This window comes from Apodemus sylvaticus, chromosome 14 (genome assembly GCF_947179515.1).
Source record: "Apodemus sylvaticus chromosome 14, mApoSyl1.1, whole genome shotgun sequence".
Taxonomy (NCBI): domain Eukaryota; kingdom Metazoa; phylum Chordata; class Mammalia; order Rodentia; family Muridae; genus Apodemus; species Apodemus sylvaticus.
This window is the reverse complement of record NC_067485.1, coordinates 69,528,917-69,553,662: the sequence shown is the minus strand read 5'-3', so window position 1 is coordinate 69,553,662 and position 24,746 is coordinate 69,528,917. Positions and strand designations below refer to the sequence as shown.

Genomic DNA, 24,746 nt, shown 5'->3' with positions numbered 1-24,746 from the left:
AGGCAATATCACCATGCTTGGCTGCATCGCGTATCATTACCTAAGAAACAAAAACTTGCTCCCAGAGTCAGTGACCGCCTAGTAAATTATCAAGGTGAGTCATCTGAGGGCACAGGATGGCTCCGAGCCACTGCTCGTACAGATAAAAGGCTGATTCTCCACCGTCTCCCATTTGAGCAGGATTCTAGGTGCCTCTGGGAGTAGTGTGGTCTCTCTGGAAAGAGCATAGCTGGGAGTTGAGTGTCAGCTCTCCAGAACACGCCTGAGGTTCACCATTGAGGTTGTGAATTAAACCTTGATCTTAGCATGACTGCCTGGGATTCAGGGGACTTCTAGGTGGTAAGTGAGCTTAAAATCTTTCTAAGTTATGCATCATTTATACATGTATACATGATAGTAATTTTTATTTTCTTTATTGAATGTTAGAAGCTTACAAGATTGGAAGTTTGATAACACTGGCGTTACTAGAATCTTAAGGGTAAAACCCCAGGTTTCAGCTGCCCAGACAGGTTAGGTTGTAGGATTGTGCCAGTTAGCGAGATGGATAACCGTGTAAGGAAGAGGAGGGCGATTCCATTCCTGTGGACAAAGGGGGCCGATGACCGCCCGTCCACCTACAGGGTGCTAATAGAGTTTTAGGTTTAAACAAGGAAGAGCTGAGGTGGGGAGAGACTTAAGAAGGAGCTCTGGCCAGAATGCTGCCTGTCTGAGCATTGTCTCTGTTCTGATTCTTCCAGACAGCCAGAAGTTGTTTTTGTGTGTGTTTTTGTTTTGTTGTTGGTGGTAGTCTTTTGTGTGTGTGTTTGTTCCTCTTTCTTTCTTTCTTTCTTTCTTTCTTTCTTTCTTTCTTTCTTTCTTTCTTTCTTTCTTTCTTTCTTTTTTCTTTTTGTTTTAGCAAAAGTAGTTTCTAGCCACCTGTTCTAGTAATAAATTCTTCCCCGCTCCCTTTCAAAGATATTAAATATTCTTAATATTTAAAAGAGCAAAACTTTATGAATACCCAGAAAACTAAAATATCTGTTTCCAAAACACATATCGTTGTCTAAATTCACAGTAGGTATGAGGTGTTTTCTGTCTCTTGACCTGGGCACTACTCAGCTGAGGGGTAGGTAATAGAAAGGCTGCATTTCTGTCTTTATGGGCAGTATCTGGAAGTCGTGCTGATGTGCACAGTGACAGCCATCTATAAACCGAGGCGGCTGACACCCAGCTGCCATACGCTGTATCAAGAGTCTAACCTGTTTTCCCTCTCTTCCTCTTTCCCCATCCATTTCCTCCTCCTCCTCTCCCCCTCCTCCTCCTCTTCCTGCTCTCCTCTTTTTCACTGTCTTTTAAAAGCAAGATTCTGAGTGACAACCATAGTCAACAGGTTAAAAAGAAATCTGGTCACTCGGTACACAAAAAGGCTTATTGGAGATTTTTGTGCCCAGAGGGGAATTGAATTCGACATAGTCACAGAAGATCTCTGAGAGCAGCAATCCCTAACCGACTCCCAGGATGGAGACAGCGGCCTATGCTAAGAATACCAGGTATGCTGCTTCCGGGAACCCCTCACTCCCCATCTCTGGTGCTTTAGCATCCTGGATTTGTGGAATTGCCTTGTCACATTTAAAGGCCCATCACTGAAGTTGAATTTGCTCCCACTGCCTCTAGTGAAACGTAGTACCAACTACTTGTATATAAAATGCTCCTAGCTTGGAGTTCTAAAAACTGCATTTAATCAACTAATTGATTGATTATTGTGTATGTCACTGTGGACATGTGGAGACACAGGATAACCTGCAGGAACTGGTTTTTCCTTTGGGTCACATGGGTCCTGGGGATCAAATACAAGCTGTTAGGTACCAGATTCCAGCTCCAGTGGGGTTCAGGTCCCAAAGAGGAGATGTGGGCTTGGCAAGGAGAGGAGACTGACAGCATCTGAGGGCGAATCAGGATGTTTATTGAAAAAAAGGTCACATCTTTTATACTCTGTTTGCCAACTAGCCTAGCCACAGGTAAATTGAAAGATTCCAAGATGTGAACGATCTTTTCAAAGACCATTTTTAACCTATGTTATCCTAGTTTTCAATATCCGGAATGAAAGAGATAATCAACTTCCTTACAGCATTTTTCTTTGAAGCAAAGGCCGTAAGCTCAGCAAACATCTAAGACGTTGTTGCTCTTGAAGGTTCAGCAAGCCCACCAGTGCCCTCCTGCACACTCTCAGCCTGTGTGGTGACGTTCGTGGTCAGGAGGGGTCTTTCCATACAGACCTGCTCTCCTCAAATACTCTCCAAAGGAAGGTCCTAATATCTTACTCTTTTTCTAGTATACCAGATCATTCTAATTTGTTCAATATATGCTCTCATATATGACTAACTTCTTGACAGAATCTGTTCCGTGTGGGGCAGACCAGAGCTTGCCGTGCACAACAGATTTTGCCGTTCCTCCTGTAAGTCATGCGTCCAGAGAGTCAGTCATGGGCACTGTTTTGTACTTATCAACTGAACTCTTGCCCTCAGCTGCCAAGGCTTCAGATGCTGGGTCCCGGCCCATAGTTTCTCCCAATTGTGTGCTTTCATCTCTGGGACCAGGTGTGAAGTACCTAAGAGTTCTCCGAACCACAACTCTTTTTTTTTTCTCAAACAAAAACTTTCTGCAACATTTAATTAAAGAGACAAACAGTAGGAAACATCAACAGTGAACCCTCTGGAGTACTACACAAAGTCCACACTGTAAAAACAGGCTGAAGCAACCCCCTCTTTTTTTAAAAAAAATATTATCTTTTATTCGATATATTCTTTAATTACATTTCAAGTGATTTTCCCTTTCCTAAATCCCCCTCCCTGAAAGTCCCATTAGAAACAAGGAATTCATGAAATTCTTAGACAAATGGATGGAACTGGAGAACATCACCCTAAGTGAGGTAACTCAGTCTCAAAAGAAGACTCATGATATGCACTCACTGATAAACGGATATTGGTCTAAAAGCTTGGAATACCCAAGACACAATTCACATACCAAATGATGTCCAAGAAGAAGGGAGGAGTGGCCCCTGGTCCTGGAAAGGCTCAGTGCAGCAGTGGGGGGGGGGGGGCGGATACCAGGACAGGGAAGCGGGAAGGGGTGGATGGGGGAACAGGGGGAGGGAAGAGAGCTTGTGGAATCACAACTCTTTAACTTCTCTGTTCTTGGCACAATGGGGGGGGCACAAAGTGGGGATTCTTGTGTAGGCAGAGTTATTACGCTATACGGTTCCACCATGGAGGAGATTTTTTTTTCCAAAAGAATTATTTTGTTTCGAGGGTCTGCCATTGTATACATTCACTTCTGCCATCAAAGGCCATACAGGATTTCCCAAGGGGTGGGGGGAAACACACAGGGGACCTCTCATAACACAGTGAGAGTCATCAAGGATGAAGGTAAAAGGAGCTGGAGATTTGTGGTCCACAATGTCATATGCTGGGACTTGGTCAAGCAGCAGTGGTCTCTGAGCGATCCATGCCACCAGGCTTGGCATCGTGTCCCTTTACTCCCTGAGCCGCCTTGCCGGCCCCTTGGTGGTATTTTAAAGTTAAATCTTATATCTCTGGCTTGTCTAAAATACGCGGCTTGGAAGAGAGCACTACCTTTGAGAACCTATCCTTGCTCCAGCTCTAACCCAGAGCATCTCAGAATGTCCTCGACTTCCTGCCTCTTAGTGACATTAAGATGCTGAGACTCTGGGGAAAGGGTCAATGGACAAATGGTTTTAATAGCGAGCAGGATCTGCACCCCGATTCTGATTTCTGACTAACTAACTGGTTTGGTGGCGATGTCTCTGGGCTAACTTTTGTCAACGGTTAAGAAAGTCGTGGCAGAGTACCTAAAACCATGGCTAGGAAATTCAGTGCTTTTGCTAATGAGGAAGACCCAAGTATCGCCCTCTGTTTACATCGAGGCCTCTGAGAATGTAAAGCACTTGAGCAGGGTAAGAGGTGTTGCTAGGATTTAAATTTGGAGACTTAATTTTTCCTCTGCATCCTTCTTCACTACACTATACAAATGGATTAGATAAATTGTCTGATCACCCTCAACTCCAGAGTTATAAATGACTAAATAAAAGACATTGAGGGAAGAGAAAGAGAAGGTATGTTTAGCTAGCTGTGGGTCTTTGAGTCCCTCTTTAGAGTGGAAAGACAGGATGGATGTGCCGGGCACAGACGAATGCTGGGGGTTTGGGGTGGGCGGAGTGCGTCTGTGGTCTAGACTCAGCAACATGGGACCTGCTGTGGGCTCTACTTTCTCATGAGAGCTCGCCCACTATTGGTGTTCTGGAGATTGGACACACATTTAAACCAATCAATGGCAGGCCCTGCCCTCACTGCTCACAGAGAAATCATGGTTTACTTTGAAAAGCTTTGAGATAGGGTTTCTCCGTGTAGCTCAGGCTGTCCTGGAACTCACTCTGTAGACCAGGCTGGCCTCAAACTCAGAAATCTGCCTGCCTCTGCCTCCCACAGTGCTGGGATCACAGGCGTGCGCCACCACCACCCGGCTTCATAGCTACTTTCATCCTAACATTTTTTGTTGTCTATTAGAATATATATAGTTAAATTGATAGATGGAACCTTGACTTTAAAAAAGTAAAACAATTTTAAGCCAGGTGTGGAGGTGCATGTCTTCAGTCCCAACACTGGTTACATCATGAGTTCCAGGACAGCCAGGACTGCATAGAGAGACCCTGACTCAAAAATCGAAATAATAAATAAATAAATAAATAAATAAATAAATAAATAAATAAATAAATAAATAAAAAAAAGATAATTCTTTTAAAGAAATGTTAGATTTAGTTCATTCTTCCAGAATGGTCTACAGCCCCAAACAATGAGAACCAGAAAAGTCATTCTTTTGTTCTGTAGCTTTGTCACAGAGTCGAGGGCAGGCTAAAGGGAGGGTTCTCATGCTGAGGTCCAAACAAACAGCTTTGGGCATGCGTCAAGTTGCTGAGCGTCCAGGATGTTCTCCTCAGGGCCACGCTAGTCTGCACATTTGCTACAGACTGCGTTCCTAAGTGTGAGTGCCGTCCCACGGAGGAATGCTCTTTTTCTCAAATGGAAACGCAAACTCAGTTCTTTTTTATTTATCTCTGATCTAACGGTCATCCAAAATGCTCAGATGTAGGTCAGGAGATGTTTCTTTGCTGGGGAATGAGCTCAAGAGTGGAGAATTTGCCTAGCATGTCTAAGGTCCAAGGTTTAATAACTGACAGTTCTTAAAACACACACACACACACACACACACACCACATACCACACACAGACACAGACACACACATACATCCCACACACAGTTTCTTTTAAAATATCTTTATCGCAAAGTTTTCACCTGTTACCATGTATTAAGTTTCACCTCATGCATATTTATTCTCAGTTATTTTATTCTAACGTACAAAGTCCCCTTACGAGAACAGAATCTAGAAAGATATCAAAATCTGTTATGTTTTTCTTTTTAATCAAGATCAAGTGACAAAACCTTAACATAAAGGAGAAAGATTTGATTGAGGGGCTGGAGGGACGGCTCAGCGGTTCCGGGTCCTTGCTGCTCTTGCAAAGGGGGCTGCCTTAATCCCCAGCACCCACACAGTGCTCACCACCCACCACCCGGGGGCTGCAGCTCTGTGACTCTGATGTCCTCTTCCCGCCTCTGTGGAGACTGTATGCAAGAGGCACACACACATGCAGGAAAAACACTTAGTTATATCAAAATCCTGGCTTTTCAGTCCATAGTCCTTGAGCCCTGCTATGTTGGTCTTGTAGAGAAGTGTACTTTCTAGGAAATGTGTGGCAAACTGGAGGTACTTAGTTAAAGACCCCTTAAGAGGGAATAAGAGCAAGAGGAGAAGGAGGAGAAGGAAAGGAGGAAGAGGAGGGGGGAGGAGGGGGAGGAGGAGGAGGAAGAAGAGGAAGAGGAGGAGGAAGAGGAGGAGGAAGAGGAGGAAGAGGAGGGAGGAAGAGGGGGGAGGAGGAGGAAGAGGAGGAGAGAAGAGGGGAGAGGAGGGGGAGGAGGAAGAAGAGGGGGAGGAAGAGGAAGAGGAGGAGGAGGAAGAGGAGGAGGAAGAGGAGGGGAGAAGAGGAGGGGAGAAGAGGAGGAGGAGGAAGAGGAGGAGGAGGAGAAAGAGAGAGAGAGGGAGAGAGCGTGAGCACAGGCCAAAGCTTCAAGGTCTCCTTCACCCATACACCCTCGTCGCCTCTCTTCCTCCCGCCAGGTCCCACTTCTTAAAGGTTCCTCACTCCCAATATGATCCAAACTATAAAACTGATATTTCCTAAAAAGACAAAACAGACTTAAAAATCATTATATGGAGATGGTTTCTCACTTGGAAGGCTTAGATATCTTTGTAAGAAATCTAAAGATCAATTTGGAAACTTTCCAAGAGGACATTTAAATTGTGGAGAACTCAAATATATCCATACAGGATGGCTGTTTAAAGTAGATATTTTCCCCCCTAAGATCAGTGATTTGATGCTGGATCTTGGTATGAAATTTCTAGTGACATTATGCACAGATTCAAAAGTATTGTTAATGGAGCACTTAAAGAGTAAAAAAAAAATTCTTTTTTTTTCTTTTTCTTTCTTTTTTTTTTTAAGAGTAAAAATTTTATGTTGTGGAAAATTTGTAGCTGATTTGAGAGGTGTCTCTGGAAGGAAATGAAGACCCTGAGGACTGGAGCCTGTGAAGGTTCTGGACAAACTTTCCTCTGCTGTGAAAGAGCAGGTGTCTGCGTCAGTAGCTACATCACTCTGATAGGACACCCAAAGCACACTGATAATTCATCATCCCAACTATGTCTCTAAGCGTTTATGGGTTGAGATCATAAAACATAGACCAGTAACCTCTGGAAACTTTATTCTTGGAGAAAGAAAGGCAACTATTTCAAATTTGAACACCTGAACGTAGTCGTTAACGAGACTTATCATTAAAACTCACCTAATTCGATTTTTAACTCTTATCTGCCAGCATTTTGTAATGCTAAATGTATTTGAATTTTATTTCTAGGAATGAAAAGGTTTTGAACTGTTTGTATCAAAAGCCTGATGCAGTTTTCAAGCTGATTTGCTTTCCCTGGGCAGGAGGCGGCTCCCTTCATTTTGCCAAGTGGGGCCAAAAGATTAGCGGCTTATTGGAAGGTATGTTGACTTTCCTCCTAAGGAAATAAAGACGCTTAGTTAACAGCCTCATAGAAAAACTCAAGTTAATTAACTTTCCTGGGTTTGTGGGTTGCTATCCCTTATTCAATCGGAGATGTTTTCAGTCATTGCTTTTTTAATATAATTTCTACTCTTTTCCTTCCCTGTCATTTTTGATGTCATGGGAGATTGCACCACCCACGGTTGCTGACTCAGCGTCTTGAGCTACCTCCCTACGCACTTCCGCTTCCGTTCTCAACCATGGACTGGGCTTCTCAGCCGTCCTGTTAGTGGCATTTATCTGGCAGCATCGTGAGACAAACCAATCTCTCAATGACTTCCCAGCTATATTTTCTTTCCTATGATTTCCTTCCTAAACAATAACATCACTTTCTTTTAAAAATCAGTCTATATTTAATTACAAATGGGTTCCATCGCAGTGTATCCTCCCATGCAAACTATATTCTTTGATCCTGTTCTGTCCCCTTTCTCATCCTTTCTTAGAACTTCACCCCTTTCCCTTCTCACATCCCATAATAGGGGCATTCTCCTCCTAAATCCCACATATTAGAGAGAACATAGGATGATTGTTTCACATAACAGAAGGGTCTCCGGCTCCATCCATTTTTCCTATAAATGACAACATTCAGGTCAGAGAGACCTTGGTCCTTGCAGCCAAGTCTGATGACCCAAATTCAATCCCCGAGACTCACATGGTAGAAGGAGAGAACTGAGTCCTACAAGGTGTCCTCTGACCTCTGGTCTCCACCCACCCATGCACAAAAATATTTTTTTTATTTTTCTTTTAATTGTTTGTTTTTGGTTTTTCAAAAACAAACAGGGTTTCTCTGTGTAGCCCTAGCTGTCCTGGATCTCACTCTGTAGACCAGGCTGGCCTTGAACTCAGAATTGCCTCTGCCTCCCAAGTGCTAGGATTAAAGGCTTGCGCCATCACTGCCCAGCACAAAAATATTTTCTAATGACAAATTTTTATTTTCTTTATGGAAGAACAATACCCTGCTCTGTATTATATACCACTTAAAAAAATCTGGCTGTCAATAGGCACCTAAACTGATTCCCTAGCTTGGCTACTATTACTTCAGTAAACATAGGTGTGTGTGTGTGTGTGTGTGTGTGTGTGTGTGTGTGTGTGTGCGCGCGCGCCGCGCGCGCGCGTGCGCGCGCTCACTTTTGTAGAAAACTGACTTTGATTCCTTGGGGAATTCACCCAGAAATGGAACGGTTGGGTAATATGGTAGTTTTACTTTTAACTTCTGGAGGGGTTTCCATACTGAGTTCCACAGTAACTGGATTAATTTACATTCCCACCAACAGGATATGAGCATCTCAACTTTCCCCTGTATCCTCATTAGCGCTGATTGTATTTTGCACTTTGCACAATAACCATTCTAATTGGGTTGACATGGAATCTTCATGCATTTCGCCTTTTATTTCCCCGGCAGCTAAACCTCTAGGCATTTTTTATCAGCTGTTTACACTTTCACAAAGTGTCTGTCCACTTCGTTTGGGTTGGGTGTATTATTTGGTCTTTGAGTACTGTTTGTTGTTAGCCCATTCTGCCTTTTCCATATCAATTTTTTCTATTCAATGAGTTCTTGGTAAAGATTTTCTCTATTCTGTAGGTGACCTCGTCATTCTTGTTTCCTTTGAAGTTCAGACCTCCTGTTAGAGTTGACTAAGAAAGTTATATTTTGAAGCGAGGCAGTGGTTGTGTGTGCTTTTAATCCCAGCACTTGGGAGGCAGAGGCAGGCAGATCTCTGAGTTCCAGGGCAAGCAGGGCTACATACCAGAGACCGTGTCTCAAAATAGAGGGAGAGGGAGAGAGACAGGGACAGGGACAGGGACAGGGATACATATATAGTAAAGAAAATTACATTGCCTGAGCCTAGGTCTTGAAATGTTTTCTACAAGTTTCCTCTCACTTTAAAATTTCAGATCTTAGATCATGGTCATTGATCCGTTTTGTCTTGAGTCCTGAGTCACTGTACACAGGCTCAGAAGTGAGGTCTAGCCACCAGCTTGGGTCGTTCCCATCAGCCGACCCTGAGGTGTAGGTTCCCCTTATACCATGCTCGACCAGCATGGCCATGCACCTGGGAAATCCCTGAGCAGCGCGTTTCGCTGTCACCTTGCTTCATCTTTGGCATTTGCTTTTTGTTTGTTTGTTTTATTGAACATTCATAATTTTGACTTTCTTCCTCATCTGTGTGGACAACTCTTCTGAGTGCCTTCTATAACCTTGATACAGTAATCACAGGCTACTTTAGTTTGTGCTTATCTTAAAAGGTTTTTATCTTTCTATTGATTTTAAAGAAAGTTTTGCTGCCGGGCGGTGGTGGCGTACATCTGTAATCCCAGTACTCTGGGAGGCAGAGGCAGGCAAATTTCTGAGTTTGAGGCCAGCCTGGTCTACAGAGTGAGTTCCAAGACAGCCAGGGCTACACAGAGAAACCCTGTCTCAAAAAAAAAAAGAAAGAAAGAAAGAAAGAAAGAAAGAAAGAAAGAAAGAAAGAAAGAAAGAAAGAAAGAAAGAAAGAAAGAAAGAAAGAAAGAAAAGAAAAGAAAAAAGAAAGTTTTGCTGGACGAAATGATATTAAGTCTTGGTTGGCATTTTCTCTTAGGGCATGAACTATATTATTCCATGCTTTTCTGGCTTTTAGTTTTTCCTGATAGGTCCAATATAATTCTGATGAGTTGATCATTGTAACGTACTTGCCTCTCTTAACATTCTTCTTTTGTTCTGTAGTCTTAAATTTTTAAATTTACATTAAAAAGTAATTATATGTATATGTGTAGGTCTGCATGTGGTTTTGTGCATGTGGGTATAGAACCCAAGGAAGCCAAAAGAACGTGGTTGGATCCTCTGGACCTGACATTACAGAAGCGCAACATAGGTGCTGGCAATCAAACTTGAGTCTTCTGAAAGAGCAGAAGGCACTGTTAGCCACAGAGCCACCCATCTCTATGGCCCCAACTCTTAGCTCTTAAATTATAATATGACATGAAGGGATTCTTTTCCAGTCATGCCAATTTGGGGGCTTAAGTTTATCCTCTATGTGCACGCCCACGTCTTTCCTTAGAATGGAGAAAGAATATCTGCTCAATTCTACTGAATAGGCTTTTGAGCCATTTTCGTTCCCACTTCAGCTCAGTCTTCTATGCTTTCTTGCATGAGGTCTCCTGTTTGTGTGCAGCTGTTCTTAAAAGTTCTGGTCCTGATCACTTGCTTTTTGTGCTTTCTGAATGCGATAACTGCTTCTATAATCACTAATGTTCTTTGCCTACTTGATTTTGTTCCTTGGTGACGCTTTCCAATGAGGGTTTTTGTTCATGCTGAATCTCTCTTCCAGTTCAGCATCCTTTGTGAGCTGTCTTCCTTGCTCCATTTGGCGCTTATGAGCATCATCTTTGAGACATTGGACTTTGAAGCATTTGCCCGCCATGTTAATGTAGCTTGGTTTAACTGCTGAGGGGCTATGAGCCTTTTTAAGAGCAGGATTGCCTCTCGCATCTATTTGTTTTCTCCATTGCAATTGGTCCTCTTTGGGCAAGTGTGTTACTTTCAGTTTTAGGTCTCAGTCCTCACTACCCTTCAGAAGGATAAATGTCAATCTCACTAATGACAATTTAAAAACAAACCAGATATCTAAAGGCGACAGAAAAATAACTCAAGCTACATTCCCAACAAGAAAATAGGGAAAGGGGGCGAGGATATTAATCAGATGAACAGGGAGTTTAAAAAATAGTAATACATAAATAATAAATAAATACATAAATTTAAAACTTTAATAATTAAATTAAAAAAGAAGTGGAGCTAGGCAGAAAGAAACAGAAAAGAACAAGGTGGGAGAGATTGCAAACTGAGAGAGTAACCCTGAAGGGAAAAGACAAGAAAACCAACACCGAGCAAGACAACTCAACACTGCTCGTTGGCTTATGAGGAACAGGCTGGGGATGCTTCGCCATCACGTCCACATCTCTTCCACATTTACTTGGTACAGGGGACGTGCTAGTTAGACCAGAACACGGCTGCAGGCTGGCCTCCACCCTGTATTGCTGCTGAGGCATGCACCAGGAGAGCTGGCCTGACTTCCTTCCACATCTACTATGAGGCAAGTGTAAACGCTACCTTGGGCACTTTCCATTAACCAACATGGAAGACCAGTTGCTTGGGTTTTTCCTGATGACATCAGCGCTCTGCCATTATGAACATGGGAGTGAGAAAGGCCTGAGCAGGGTGTTGCTACCAGAAACCTCTGGGGATCTGAGAACTAGAAGCAGTCAAGTTGAACCAGTTTCTTCAGAAAAAGTAGGGTACAGGCTCCTGGGCCCTGCCTGCCATGCTGGTCTCAGATCCAACCCTTGCTCCGTTCCTGCTCCAATAGGCTTGAGACTCTTCCCGGAGTCACAGTTCCCACCTCTGAGCACAGCCCATGTCCTTCCAGCTTGGCCCACTTCCCCAAGTAGACAGGGTCTACAACTCAGTGTCAAAGCCACATCCAGTTTCTTGATTCTTGGGGTGATCACCAGCTTAGCCAGTCGAAGAGAGTGGCTTTTGGAACTCCAGCTCTTACTGAAGACTTTTCTACTAAGATTTTCTTTCGTTTTTTCTTTCTTTCTTTTGTTTTTTCTTTCTTTCATTTTTTTTCTTTCTTTTGTTTTTTCTTTCTTTCATTTTTTCTTTCTTTCGTTTTTTTCTTTCATTTTTCTTTCTTTCTTTCTTTCTTTCTTTCTTTCTTTCTTTCTTTCTCTCTCTCTCTCTTTCTTCCTTCCTTCCTTTCTCTTTCTTTTCCTCCCTCCCTTCCTTCCTCCCTCCCTCCCTCCCTCCCTCCCTCTCTCTCTCTCTCTCTTTCTTTCTTTCTTTTTCTTTCTTTCTTTCTTTTTTTTTTTTTTTTTTTTTATAAGACAGGGTTTCTCTGCATAGCCTTGGCTTTCTTAGAACTCACTCTGTAGTCCAAGCCTCCCTCAACTCGGATCTGCTTGCTATGTTACTCTGGATGGCTTCTAACTTGTGACCTTCCTTTTCATCCCTCTGAGTTCTGGGAAATGCAGGCGTGAGTCACCATGCCTAGTTTATTTATATTTTGTTCTTTTTGCTATTGTTGTTTTTGAGACAGGGTCTCACCATGTAGTCTTGGCTGGCCTGGAACTCACTATGTAGGCCAGGATGGCCTCAAGCTCATCTGCCTCTACCACGCCTGTCAATTATCTCTATCTTTATAAGATCTTGACATGCCTAGTTGAGTTGACAGTTTTAAGAGACAGCTGCATGTCTTAAGAGTGAGCTGTAAATTTTTGCTGCAATCTCAGGCTTTTAATTTATGACTGTTTACAGTGCTGTATTGCAATCTTGTACTCTTGCTCTGGGAAAGTGCCAACAGTTCTGGCTGTTTGTTCCATCCAAAGTAGATCTCAAGTTAGGCAGACTGCTGAGTTAGAGTGCTTGCCTTGCGAGCAAAAGGACCTGAGTATTATCCCCAGAACATACACAAAATTACCAGGTATGGTAACGCATACTGGTAATCCCAGTGTCGAGGCAGAAGAAATATGGGGACCCCTGAGGTCCACAGCAAGTCTAGGCTAATTGATCAGCTCCAGGTCAATGAGAACCTGTCTCAGAGGAGGTAAATCACACTACTGAGGATAACATTGGAAATTGTCCTCTGGCCTACATGCGCTCACACATGCACACCCATGCACGCAGACCTGCATGCACTCATGAACACACAATTCTGAACTGTCTTAAATCACTGATACAGCTCTAATACAGGAGAGAACTGGAAAACCGAGTTCCTTTCTCACAGACTTCCATTCCTTCTGAGTGAGTCCTGGTGTCCTCCGCTGTTCACTGAAGCCTGCAAACGGACCTGTGTGCACAGCTTCATAAGTCATCCTTTGCTTCCTTTTCAAAACATACATGTTGATCTACTACGTACTTTTTTCTTTCTAAATAATTTAGAAAATGTGTTTTCATATACATTTATTTTGTATGTCATACATATTCTTTTTTTATATCCTCTATCTTTTTTCTGCCCCCATCAATCACCATTATCCCGGAAGACAATTTTACTTCTGCTTTTCTAGCCATAGATGTATATATGATTTTATGTATCTATATAAAACACAGACCAGTTTAATTCATTTAATATGATTATCTCTAGTTATATCCATTTTTCCCCAAACAATTTGACTTCCTCCTTTATAGCTGAAAATGTTTCCACAGGTGAATAAACCACACTTTATTACCTGTTATTTTGGTGAACACCTAGAATCCCCATCTGTTGTGATTGGTGCCTAAGCCAGGCAGTGGTGGCGCATGCCTTTAATCCCAGCACTTGGGAGGCAGAGGCAGGTGGATTTCTGAGTTCGAGGCCAGCCTGGTCTACAGAATGTGTTCCAGGGCTACACACAGAAACCCTGCCTCAAAAAAAAAATTATAACAGTGATTGGTGCCTAAAAATACATTGATGTGTGAGTGTCTCTGTGATGGGTAAACTTGGAGCCCATTAGGTAAACATCTGGGAAGTGGAATGGCTGGAACATATTTACACAGATGGTGGGATGGAAACTAGTCTTGTCAGTTCAGAAATCAACATGGATTTGTTAGAGAGCCCTTAATGGCCGCAAACAGAAGATGGTCACAGGGAGCCACATGCTATACTATCAGGCATTTCACATATTACATTTTGACGTATTTAGATTTTTTTTTTTAAAAAAAATTTAACTGTCTCTAATTTTTGTTTCAAAATTTATTGAAACAAAATAAATTTCTTAGAAAGAATTTTGTATTTTTTAATGTGTATGAGTGTTTGCCTGCATGCATGTGTGTATGTATGTATGTATGTATGTACACCATGTGCTCTCATGAGAACCTAAAAGAGGGTATCAGACGTCTGGAAGCAGAGCTCCAGATTGTCATGAGCCACCGTGTGGGTGTTAGGAACGAAACCTGGGTCCTCTGCAAGAGCAGCAAGTGCTTTGAACTGCTATGTCCTCTCTCCTGCTCCAAAGAATAAAAGTTGCAGAAGTGGTGCAGGGTGTTTTCTTAGCTCCCCAACCCAGTTTCCCCATTCCTGAACACCATGTACTATTATTACAGTACAACTATTACAACTAATGAGCTAACACCCAAACTGTTAACTAAATGCCATGGTCAGGTTAGTTCACATTTTATGGGTTTTCCCCTGTGGTGGTTTAAATGAGAAATGTCCCCTATAGGCTCAGGCATTTGAACAGTTGGTTCCCAGTTGATGGCACTATTTGGGGAGGTTTAGGAGGTGTGGCCTTGCTGAGCAGAGTGTGCCATTGCACGTGGGTTTTGAGAGTTTAAAGCCTGGGCTACCTTCCACGCTGATGTCCCTGCTTCAAGTTTACAGTTAAAAATGTGATTGCAGCTTCCTTGCCATGGTGGAGTCTTACTCCTTGGGAACTGTAAAGCAAGATAAACTCTATCTTCCATAAGTTACTTTTCCTCATGACATTTTATCACAGAGTCAGAAGAGCAACAAATGCACCCCCCCATGTGTTCTTTTTCTATCGCATATACACATTCCTTAGCTCTCACCCCTCCTTTGTCATCTTTGGTCTATGGCCAGCTGTCAGGAGTCCCTTGTTTTTGATGATCTTGACAGATCCCAAAAGATCAGGCTGGTTTTGAATTTAGGATTATTTTGCTTCCGTTTCCCAAGGCCCTAGATAGTTTTGAACAGTTCCAGTTGAATGTTTCATAGGATGTCTTATGTTTGGATTTTTCTGATGTTCTTTTAACAGACTAAGACTATGGGATGTTTAGAAAGAAGGATATTCTTATGGCTATACAGTGACTGTACTCGGGTTGACAAGGATTATTGCAGGTGGTATAAACTTGACTGCTCAGCACATAGGATCTGAAGAAATACTTTCCCTCACCCTTCCATGCTCTTTAGAAAAAAAAAGATAGTAAAATAAAGAGTTAAATTCTATCTCTTTATTTTATTTTAATTTTTTAAAGGGGGTCTTCCTAGGCTGGCTTCTAACTCAAGATCTCCCTCCCTCGGTCTCCCAAGTACTTGGGTCATAGGCATACACTGCTGTGCCCATCTAAGCTCTGTCTCTTTAAAGATGGGGTAGACAAATAAATTATTTAAAGTTTTACTTAAAAGAAAAAAGACAAGGTAACAGCCAAACATTTTTGTTAACTAAATGCAATGGTCAGGCATGATTAGTTATTAGCAAAATAATCTTCCTGAGTGGCCAGACTGGACTTCCAATTTGTGATCCTCCTGTCTTGGATTCCTGTGTTTTGGGATCACAGGTGTTCCACCATACTTCTGAGAAAACACAAAACAAATTCATTTAAAGATCCTTAATGTAGCTTTCTAATGCAGCTAGTGTGTTTCCCCCCGCCCCCCCTCTCTCTGTGTCTCTCTCTCTCCCTTCCTTCCCTCCCTCTCTCCCTTAAGGTAATTTATCTTAATAATTTGACCTGCTTTTCTTGGCTTAAGTTTTACAAACTAATAAGTCATAAAATGAATGGCAAGTGAATTCTTGACTGTTGTAAATTCTAGTTCATCCCAAATCATGAAACCAGTTCTACCAACCTAGAAAGTCTTGGAACCTGACACACTGGCTCTCAGTCTTCACTGTCTCATCTGCGGAAGGATGTGTTTGGCCTGGGCCTCTTTCCCATGATCATCACCAGTTCCATTATTCTCCAGTCTATAGCAGCCACATAGGATTAATTTGCAAGTCAGTTCCCAGTATATACTGCTGCACAACAGAGAGAGAGAGATCTTCATTATGACAACTTTTAAGTGGTAATGAATAAACAAAGAAGAACACCCAAACAGAGTTGGAAAGATAGCTAAGTGGTTAAGAGCTCTGCTGCACTCACCCTGAGTCTGGTTCCATGAGATCCAGCGCCCTCTCCTGGCCTCCACACAGACCTGCACTCAGGTGCACATACCCAGCCACCTCGGCATTTCCCAATACTTTCCCATCCTTATTTTTTTTTAATCTCTATGGCTTATTTTTCCCTTTTCATCCAAAAGTGAACAGTTTGTTTGGAAGTGAACAACGACTTGCTTCTCTGTTTTTTAATTGGCCAGAGGAGCTTTAGAAATGTGCTGCTGCACACGCTGGTGATTCCCAGATAGCTTACTTTGTTCTCAGAGACTGGAGATTCTGCCTCTACTGTGTGGCGTTGTCTGTGACTTTTCCTTTAACCATCATCAGTGTCCACAGACCTTCTGTGACTGTTAGCATGGTATGTGCATTCTCTAGAGTCAGTGCAAACTTTACCATATAGCTATAAGATCTACACTGTCAAGTTTGTCTTTTTCTCCACCTGGTGTGTGAAATCTCTCTTAGCTCGTCTCTTTTGTACATCTTGCACACATCAAGTTTCCGTTTTACAGAAGGGAATGTAGTGAATCGGCATTTGTAGCTGGGGATGTTTATTAACCAAGAATCTTGGTGGCTTGTGACTTTCCCTGGAAAGATGTAAGTAAATGTCTAATTGTTCAAGATTTGTTAGACCACAATGGAACTCCACTCAATCCTAACATAATTGGATTATGCTAATGAATGTTAATGTGCTAGTGAGTTTTGGAGGGGTATTATGAGAGGCTCCTTGCTAGAAGAGGAATGACTCAAAGGTCGGCACATTCCCAGATGCTCATCCCAGCAGAGACCGTGGCTTGTGAGAGCTGCATCTCTGCAGCTTCCTATGTGGCTTACAGGTGGCTCCTCTAGTTCAAAAGTCTCCTCTCTCCAGCAATAGGTAATGTAATCTTGGGGAAGGGCTTTGTAAGTTTAAGGAACTTTCTGAGACTTGTGAATTGCTGACCTCTTTAGCCATGAAAGTTGCATTGACTTCCTTAGACTTAAGGAGTTCTGGGATGTTCCTGTCCAGGATGGAGCATTTCATTTTAGAGGCAGTTGCTCTGCAACATCCAGCCTTTAGAACCACCAAGAGTCCATTTCGGTATGGTTTGAAGCTTCTGTCTCCAAAGGTACCCTGTCAGGTGTTAAATACAACCTGTGATTTTTTTTTCTTGGTTCCACCTGCTCCAGTTTGCTTCCTGTTGCTGTGATAAACACAGTGACCAAAGACAACTTGGAGAGAAAAGGGTTTGTGTTAGCATACAGGAGTCTATAGTCTACCACTGAGGGAAGTCAAGACAGGTACTTGAAGCAGAAACTTATGGAGCTGTTCCAAGGCCCATGTTTAGCTACCTTTCTTCTACACCCCAGACTCTTCTGCCTAGGAATGGTACTGTCCAGAGTGGGCTGAATCGGTCTACACTGATTAGCAATAAAGAAAGTTTCATTGAAATGCCCACAGGGCGGTAGCACACGTCTTTAATCCCAGCACTTGGGAGGCAGAGGCAGGCAGATTTCTGAGTTCGAGGCCATCCTGGTCTACAGAGTGAGTTCTAGGACAGCCAGGACTACACAGAGAAAAAAAAAACAAAGAAAAAAACAAAAGAAATGCCCACAGGACAGTCTGATGAAAGTAATTACTCAGATGAGATTTCCTCTTTCTAGGTGTGTCAGTTTGACACCAAAATTTGCCACCACACCCTCTATTTATATTTTGGCAGAGCTTTCCCAATCTTGTAGGTGTCCCCTGAAACTCTTCTATTACAACATAGAACTTGGTTTTGTGGTATGTAATGCCACCATCTAAATGTCTTTTCACAAAACCGTAATCACCCCCAAACAAATAAAGAATAAAAAGAACAGGAGCCCCTTGTCTAGTACAGCACTTGGACCAGGCAAGTCTCTGCATCTGTAAAACCATTCCCTCAGAAGTCACAGATTATGGCTGGCTGTCTACACCCTCCTGAGCTCCTACAAAGATTTGCTTTGCTGTTGTATTACTTCAAATCTGTCAACAAGCCCAATGCCACCCCAACTGGTTCTCTCTTATAACTGATGTATTCATTTGAAGTTTTAAATTTTTCTGTCTTGAAATTCTAAAATGTGCTTGCTCTCTCTCTCTCTCTCTCTCTCTCTCTCTCTCTCTGTGTGTGTGTGTGTGTGTGTTTGTGTGTATGTGTTTCTCTCTCTGTGTGTGTATGTGTGTGTTTGTGTGTATGTGTTTCTCTCTTTCTCTCTCTCTCTGTGTGTGTGTGTGTGTGTTTGTGTGTATGTGTTTCTCTCTCTCTGTCTGTGTGTGTGTGTGTGTGTGTGTGTGTAGTCAGAAGTCAACCTCTAGAAGTCTAGAAGTGTGTAGTCTAGAAGTCATTCCTCAGAAACTGTCTGCCTCTTTTTTCAGGGCCCCCCACCAGGACCCAGAGGTCACTAATAATGCTAGGCTGGTAGACAGTCAGTTCCATGGACCCTCATTTCCTGCCTCCCTTGCATGACACATCAAGCACTTTGCTAGCTGAACTGCATCCCTAGCCCCTAGATTCTAATGATTTAACTTAATTATCACGAGTCAGTTTCCTTAGTCATTAGAAACATGATTTTAGATGAAATACAGTTATTGAAGAAGGCTCATTTTGTTCGTTTTAATTTTTAATACTGTTCGGGGGGTTGTGCACCTGCTGCAGAGCTTGTGTGGAAGTTAGAGGACACCTTTCAGGGGTCATCATGTTCTGGGTATTGGTGTCCAGCTCAAATCATCAGGCAAAGGTGCCTTTATCCTCTGAACATCTGGAGGGCCCTGCGGTTCTTTCACAGAAAAGCTCTCTTAGTTTTCTTAGACTTTTTCCAATTGTTGTTGTTTAAGGTTTCCCTTTTATTGTTTTTGAATATTGGTGTTTGCCTGTGTACCACGTCTGTGAAGCGCCCATGGAGGTCTGATGAGGTTGTTGGACAGGAGTTACCGATGGTTGTGAGCCGTTGTGTAGGTGTGGGAATCAAGCCAGCCAGTGCTCATAATCACTGTACCATCTGTCCAGACTCCTTTGCAATCCTGTTTTCTTTTCCTTTCCCTTCCTTCCTGTTTTCTGGGTCCACATAAACTTTCCCCCTGTCTATCACAGGGAAAGGTTAAGGGTTTTCTTTTTTCAGTTTTGAAATAACTTTTGTATTTTTATTCAATTTCTTTCTGGCAGTCTTTTTCATTTGTCTGTTTCTAGTTCGAATTTTAAATTTTCAAATCACTGTGACTATTTTTTTTGTTTTTATTTCTTATTGGAGTTAATTCACTTTGGGTCATGGCTACCCCCACCCCCACCCACACCCGCACCCCTGTCCGCTTCCTCCATGAGATCTTTATTGACTATTTTCACTGGCCTGAGAAGTCTGACCTACCACTTCTGCATCCTGGGGATATAGGATGGTGAGTTGCTGGCTCAATTTCTTATTTTACGGGTGCCCTCTTGTGTTGGTACCATGAAGTGCTGTTTAGGGAAAACATTGCCACCTTGTTTCTGTAGGTTGCCGGTTCTATAGTCTTCTTATGCATTGATACTTTGTTTCTATAGAATTTTTGCTCCAGCCATTTCTTCCTTGGGGCATTGTCCCCTTATAAGGTGTCTTCTTGGAAGTGTCTTCCAGGATCACATCTGTTTCCTCAAGAACTCGAGAGGAATTCCCCCAGTACTTACTGCAGACTGCAAATGGTCCATTTACTAAAAGAAGAAAGCCCCGTGATTTGTGTATGAATGGATCTTAAAGACACTATTGCAATACTTTTGTTTATTTGAGATGGAGCCTGTTTAGTTTGCTCTCTGTTTCTGTGATAAAACCCTGTGACCAAAAGCAAACCGGGGAGAAAAGGGTTTATCTGGCTTACACTTCCCATCATAGACCACTGTTGAGCAAAGTCAGAGCAGGAAGACTAACGGGAACATAGCAGGAAATGCTCTCATAGACCTTTTGGAAGTGTGTCTCTTATTGGACCCCAGATTATCCAGCTGACGCCAAGCTTGACCTCACTGACGCCATGCCAAGTTAGAGCATTGTGGGTTTGCTTCTTTGAAATTGGCTGCATCGTATGAATAGAGGGCTAAGGTTTAGGTCCACCCATCTGCATTGACCTGTTTATGCCGTCTTTGTCTGTGTGTAAGTAACCTGTCCCTTAACCTCCAGTGCATGCTGTAAGACTGGCTGGAAGAGAAACCCGATTTGAAGAACCTTTCGCAAATGACATCTACCAGATAGCTGAGGAGATTGTGACCGCTCTGTTGCCTATCATCCAGGATAAAGCTTTTGCATTTTTTGGCCACAGGTATTTAAATATTGTGAATGGGATGCATTCTGCGAGACACAACTTTTTCTCCTGTTTAAACAGAACATTGGATAATTATCTCCCATTACAACTGTTACAATTCTCCAGTTCCTTAAGAGATACACCTGAAGAGAAGATTCTATCAGAAACATTTATTTATTTTTCAAAGTAAAATATGTTTGGAAATAATATGTATTCTTCAAGAACTACATGGCCATGACCTTGGACACATTTCTTAGGGCTTTGAATTGGCTGGAGGGAGTAGTTCTTATCTATGGAGAGTTAATGGCCAGTGGCCACAGGACTGGAGAGATGGTTCACAGTGTGCTCTGCTCTTGCTTAGGACCTTAGTTCAATTCCCACCAATCACCTGCTCACATCTGCCTGTAACTCCAGCTCCTAGGGATCTGATGCCTCTGGGCTCCACTGGCAACTGCACTCATGCCAGCCTGCCCACACACACACACACACACACACACAGACACACACACACACACACACATGCATGTAATTAAGATAAAAATCTTAAATTGATAGTGATCATAAAGAACCATGGTGTATGTGAGTGCAAGGCACATGGGTAGTGTCATGGATATGGAGGTCAGAGGTCAACCTTTGGAAGTTGTTCCTTTCCTTCCAACCATGAAATCCAGGGATCAAACTCAGGTCCTCAGCCTTATATGGTGAGTGCCGTTACCCACCAAATCATCTCACTGGCCCTGCAAATAAGAAGTTAGCATTATTCTGAAAATACTTTGACCTTATAGGCCATCAGATGGTGTCTTAGGGTTACTATTGCTGTGATGAAACACTATGTTCAAAGCAACTTGGGAAGTGTCTTAGTCAGGGTTTCTATTCCTGCACAAACATCATGACCAAGAAGTAAGTTGGGGAGGAAAGGGTTTATTGAGCTTACACTTCCACGTTGCAGTTCATCACTAAAGGAAGTCAGGACTGGAACTCAAGCAGGTCAGGAAGCAGGAGCTGATGCAGAGGCCATGGAGGAATGTTTCTTACTGGCTTACTTCCCCTGGCTTGCTCAGCCTGCTCTCTTATAGAACCCAAGACTACCAGCCCAGGGATAGTACCACCCACAAGGGGTCCTCCCCACTTGATCACTAATTGAGAAAATGCCCCACAGTTGGATCTCATGGAGGCACTTCCCCAACTGAAGCGCCTTTCTCTGTGATAACTCCAGCCTGTGTCAAGTTGACACACAAAACCAGCCAGTACAGGAAGGAAAGGGTTTATTTGGCTTACACTTCCACATCATAGTCTATCCGTGAAGAATGCCAGGACAGGAACTCAAACAGGGCAGGAACCTAGAGGCAGGAGCTGATGCAGAGGCCATGGAGGGGTGCTGCTTACACACTGGCTTTCTCCCCATGGCTTACTCAGCTTGCTTTCTTATAGAACCCAGGACCAAGAGTCCAGGGATGCCCCACCCTCAGTGAGCTGGATTCTCACCATCAGTTACAACCAGGAGACTGCCTACAGGCTGACCTTATGGAGGCCTCTTCTAAACTGAGGCCCCTCCCCTTCAGCGACCCTAGCTTGTATGAAGCAGACATAAAACTATCCAGCAAAGATCTGGTTTTGGAAATCTCTAAGTGTCCCTGGGGCATACTTTGAGAACTGTTGATAGAGACCCCGAAGAGCAAAGAGATATGCGTCTTTAATGGAGAAAAAGAAATACATTAGAGAAATTTTATAAGTAGTGGGTTATCTTTTCTTTATGGAAGCTAGCTCTCAAATAAGTGAGACCGAGACTCTTAGATTTGTTTGATAATCCTTATGGGGCAACATCTGAGCAGTTATTGATCCATTTTAATCCTCTGAGCTAATCTGGCTGCTTCCCAGCCAATATCCCTGAGGAACCTGCATCTTAGCATTGATCTGGCTCTCTGCTCCAGCTGTGTCCTCGTGGCGGCTCTGGGACGCTCTCCACAAGGTGAACCCGCTCCTCTCCTCTCTCTCCACCCCCCACCCGCCTTGCTGAACTGGAAATCCAGCCCTATTCGCTCCCCTGCTCAGACATTGGCTGATCTTCTTTTATTGACAATCAGAATAAATGAGAGAAATGCTTATACAATACTAAGACAGGAGATTCTTAGCATAATCATCACAGTGCTAGATATGGGGGCGGAGAAGCCAGCATGTGAATAATAAAATAATCTTTACACAGTGTATGGTAACCTTATGCCAACAGAAATATAAATTAACTTCAGGCCATTCCTATTGTTCGTCAGCTGTCCGCTGCTGTAGCCAAATACTTGATGCAATCAATTTAAAAGAGTAAGCTCTCTCTCTCTCTCTCTCTCTCTCTCTCTCTCTCTCTCTCTCTCTCTCCCTCTCCCCTCCCCCTCCTTTCCCCTTCCCTGTTTGCTTATGCTCTCTCTCTTGCTCTCTCTCTCTGTGTGTGTGTGTGTATGTGATGTATGTGAGTGTATGTGTGCACGCACTTGAAATACATGGGAATGTGTGGATGTGTGGGGTGACCATGGGTGCTGGTCCTTGCTTACCCTCTACCTTTTCTTTAAGACAGGATCTCTGAATGACCTGAAACTACTACAGAGCTATCTCTGTCCCTCATTTTTGCACTGTTGGGATTTCAGGCCTGAGCATCTGTACTCAGCTTTTTACATTGGTTCTGGGGATTGGAACTCGGTGACTCACAAATGCGAGTTAAGTGCTTCACCAACTAAGCCTGAAACACTCCTCACATCGATGTGCACCATTGTTAATAGGCTTTCTGTAAACCAGAAATCATCCAGTTTAGCTTCTGCCCACCCAACAGTTAGCGCTGTGTTTGTGATACCGGGTCACCGTGCGTTTTCCCCAACGCTGTCTATAATGTTTGTCTCTTCCCTGGTTTAGTTTTGGATCCTACATTGCTTTTGTTACTGCGCTGCAACTAAAGGAGAAATACAAGATGGAGCCGCTGCATCTCTTCGTGTCCAGTGCATCCGCCCCTCACGTAGGTTCTGGTTTCCCCGGGACGGGGCGATGATGGAAAGGGAAACCGAGTTTTCATTATTGGGCCCTTGCTCTTCTTCGGTCCAGCCTGGCAGAAGGGCTTGCGTCTTGTGAACCACGAAACCCCCTGAGGTCTTCCTGCAAGTGTCTCTCCATCCCCCTCAAAATGAACTTCTGCCATTTCTGTGACTGTTTTCTCATTATCTTTGTCCCTCTGAGGTGATGCTGCCCCTTCCCGCTTTCTGTTCCCAGCATGTTGCTTCTGCATCCCCTCTATACAGGCTGGGACTGACCTGGTCTTCTAAGCCATGAGTGCCACTTGGGTGTCACTATGAACCTAAGGTCACCAGGACACTCTCCTTGCTCTCCTTCATTTAAGTAGGTAGGCTTGAGGTTTGGGGCCAGTGTGGTTTATGAACATTCAACCTTGTGTTTGTTGGTGTTTCAAGTCAGTGTTCCGGCCCCATATTCCTGATCTTAACAAATTATCAGAAGAGCAAGTCAGAGATCACCTTCTGATCTTTGGAGGCACTCCCAAGCATCTCATCGAAGACCAGGATGTTCTGAGGCAATGCATTCCTCTGCTGAAGGCAGATGCTACCATTGTGAAAAAATTCATGTAAGTGACTGAGATGCATGCGTATACACACTGTGTGTGTGTGTGTCTGTGTATGTCTCTGTCTCTGGGAGTGTGCATATCTGTGTCTCTCTCTGAGTGTCTGTGTCTGTCTCTGTGAGTGTGCATGTTGTGTGTCTCTCTGAGTATGTGTGTTTGTCTGTCTCTGTGAGTGTGTGTGTCTGTGTGTCTCTCCGAGTGTGTGTGTGTGTGTCTGAGTATGTGTGTCTGTGTGTCTCTCTAAGTGTATCTGTCTGTCTGTCTCTGAGAGTGGGTGTGGGTGTGTGAAAGTGTGATACTTACCAGTGAAAGTTGACACAGGCATCCTGAGAACCGAGACAATCTCATCTTTTCCCTACCTCTCCATTCATCACCCACCAGCACCCTATGTGTCCCAGGTTCACCCCTTCTCTCTGTTTCTATTTGACTGATCTCACCAGGGTAAGCTATTTGGTATTTTTGAATTAGGCTAGAGTCAAGGTTTAAGACCTATCCATTGAATGAGTGACAGAGAGAAAGGGGCGTGGGGGGGGAGGAGAATACATTTTGAAGAGCTAATATGCAATAACAATCTTTAAAAAATCAGTTTAGTGCCCAATAATATTCTAATGACAGTCTTCATAAGAATGGGGGGGGGAAATCCTTAAAATCATGCTGACACACAAAAGACTAAATTGCTAAAGCAATTCTGACAAAACAAACAGACAAATAAAAAATAGTCAAGGCGGTATCACCATACCCAATTTCAAACCATGCTACAGAACCACAGGAAAGAAAGCGACACACCATCAGACGTGAGACCGCTGGATTGGGAGC

The 24,746-nt window shown here is 43.2% G+C and overlaps 1 protein-coding gene across 1 annotated transcript in view; it reads left to right on the top strand.

Annotated features, from left to right (window-relative positions):
• Positions 1-1,497: 1,497 nt before the first annotated feature.
• The window catches only part of Olah (oleoyl-ACP hydrolase), a 27,384-nt gene continuing 4,135 nt past the window's right edge, over positions 1,498-24,746 (top strand). Inside the window, exons 1-5 of the mRNA XM_052157614.1 lie at positions 1,498-1,529; positions 7,021-7,151; positions 20,200-20,338; positions 23,216-23,315; positions 23,764-23,933. Coding sequence (XP_052013574.1) covers positions 1,498-1,529; positions 7,021-7,151; positions 20,200-20,338; positions 23,216-23,315; positions 23,764-23,933 — 572 coding nt within the window. The remainder of the gene's footprint in view (positions 1,530-7,020; positions 7,152-20,199; positions 20,339-23,215; positions 23,316-23,763; positions 23,934-24,746) is intronic.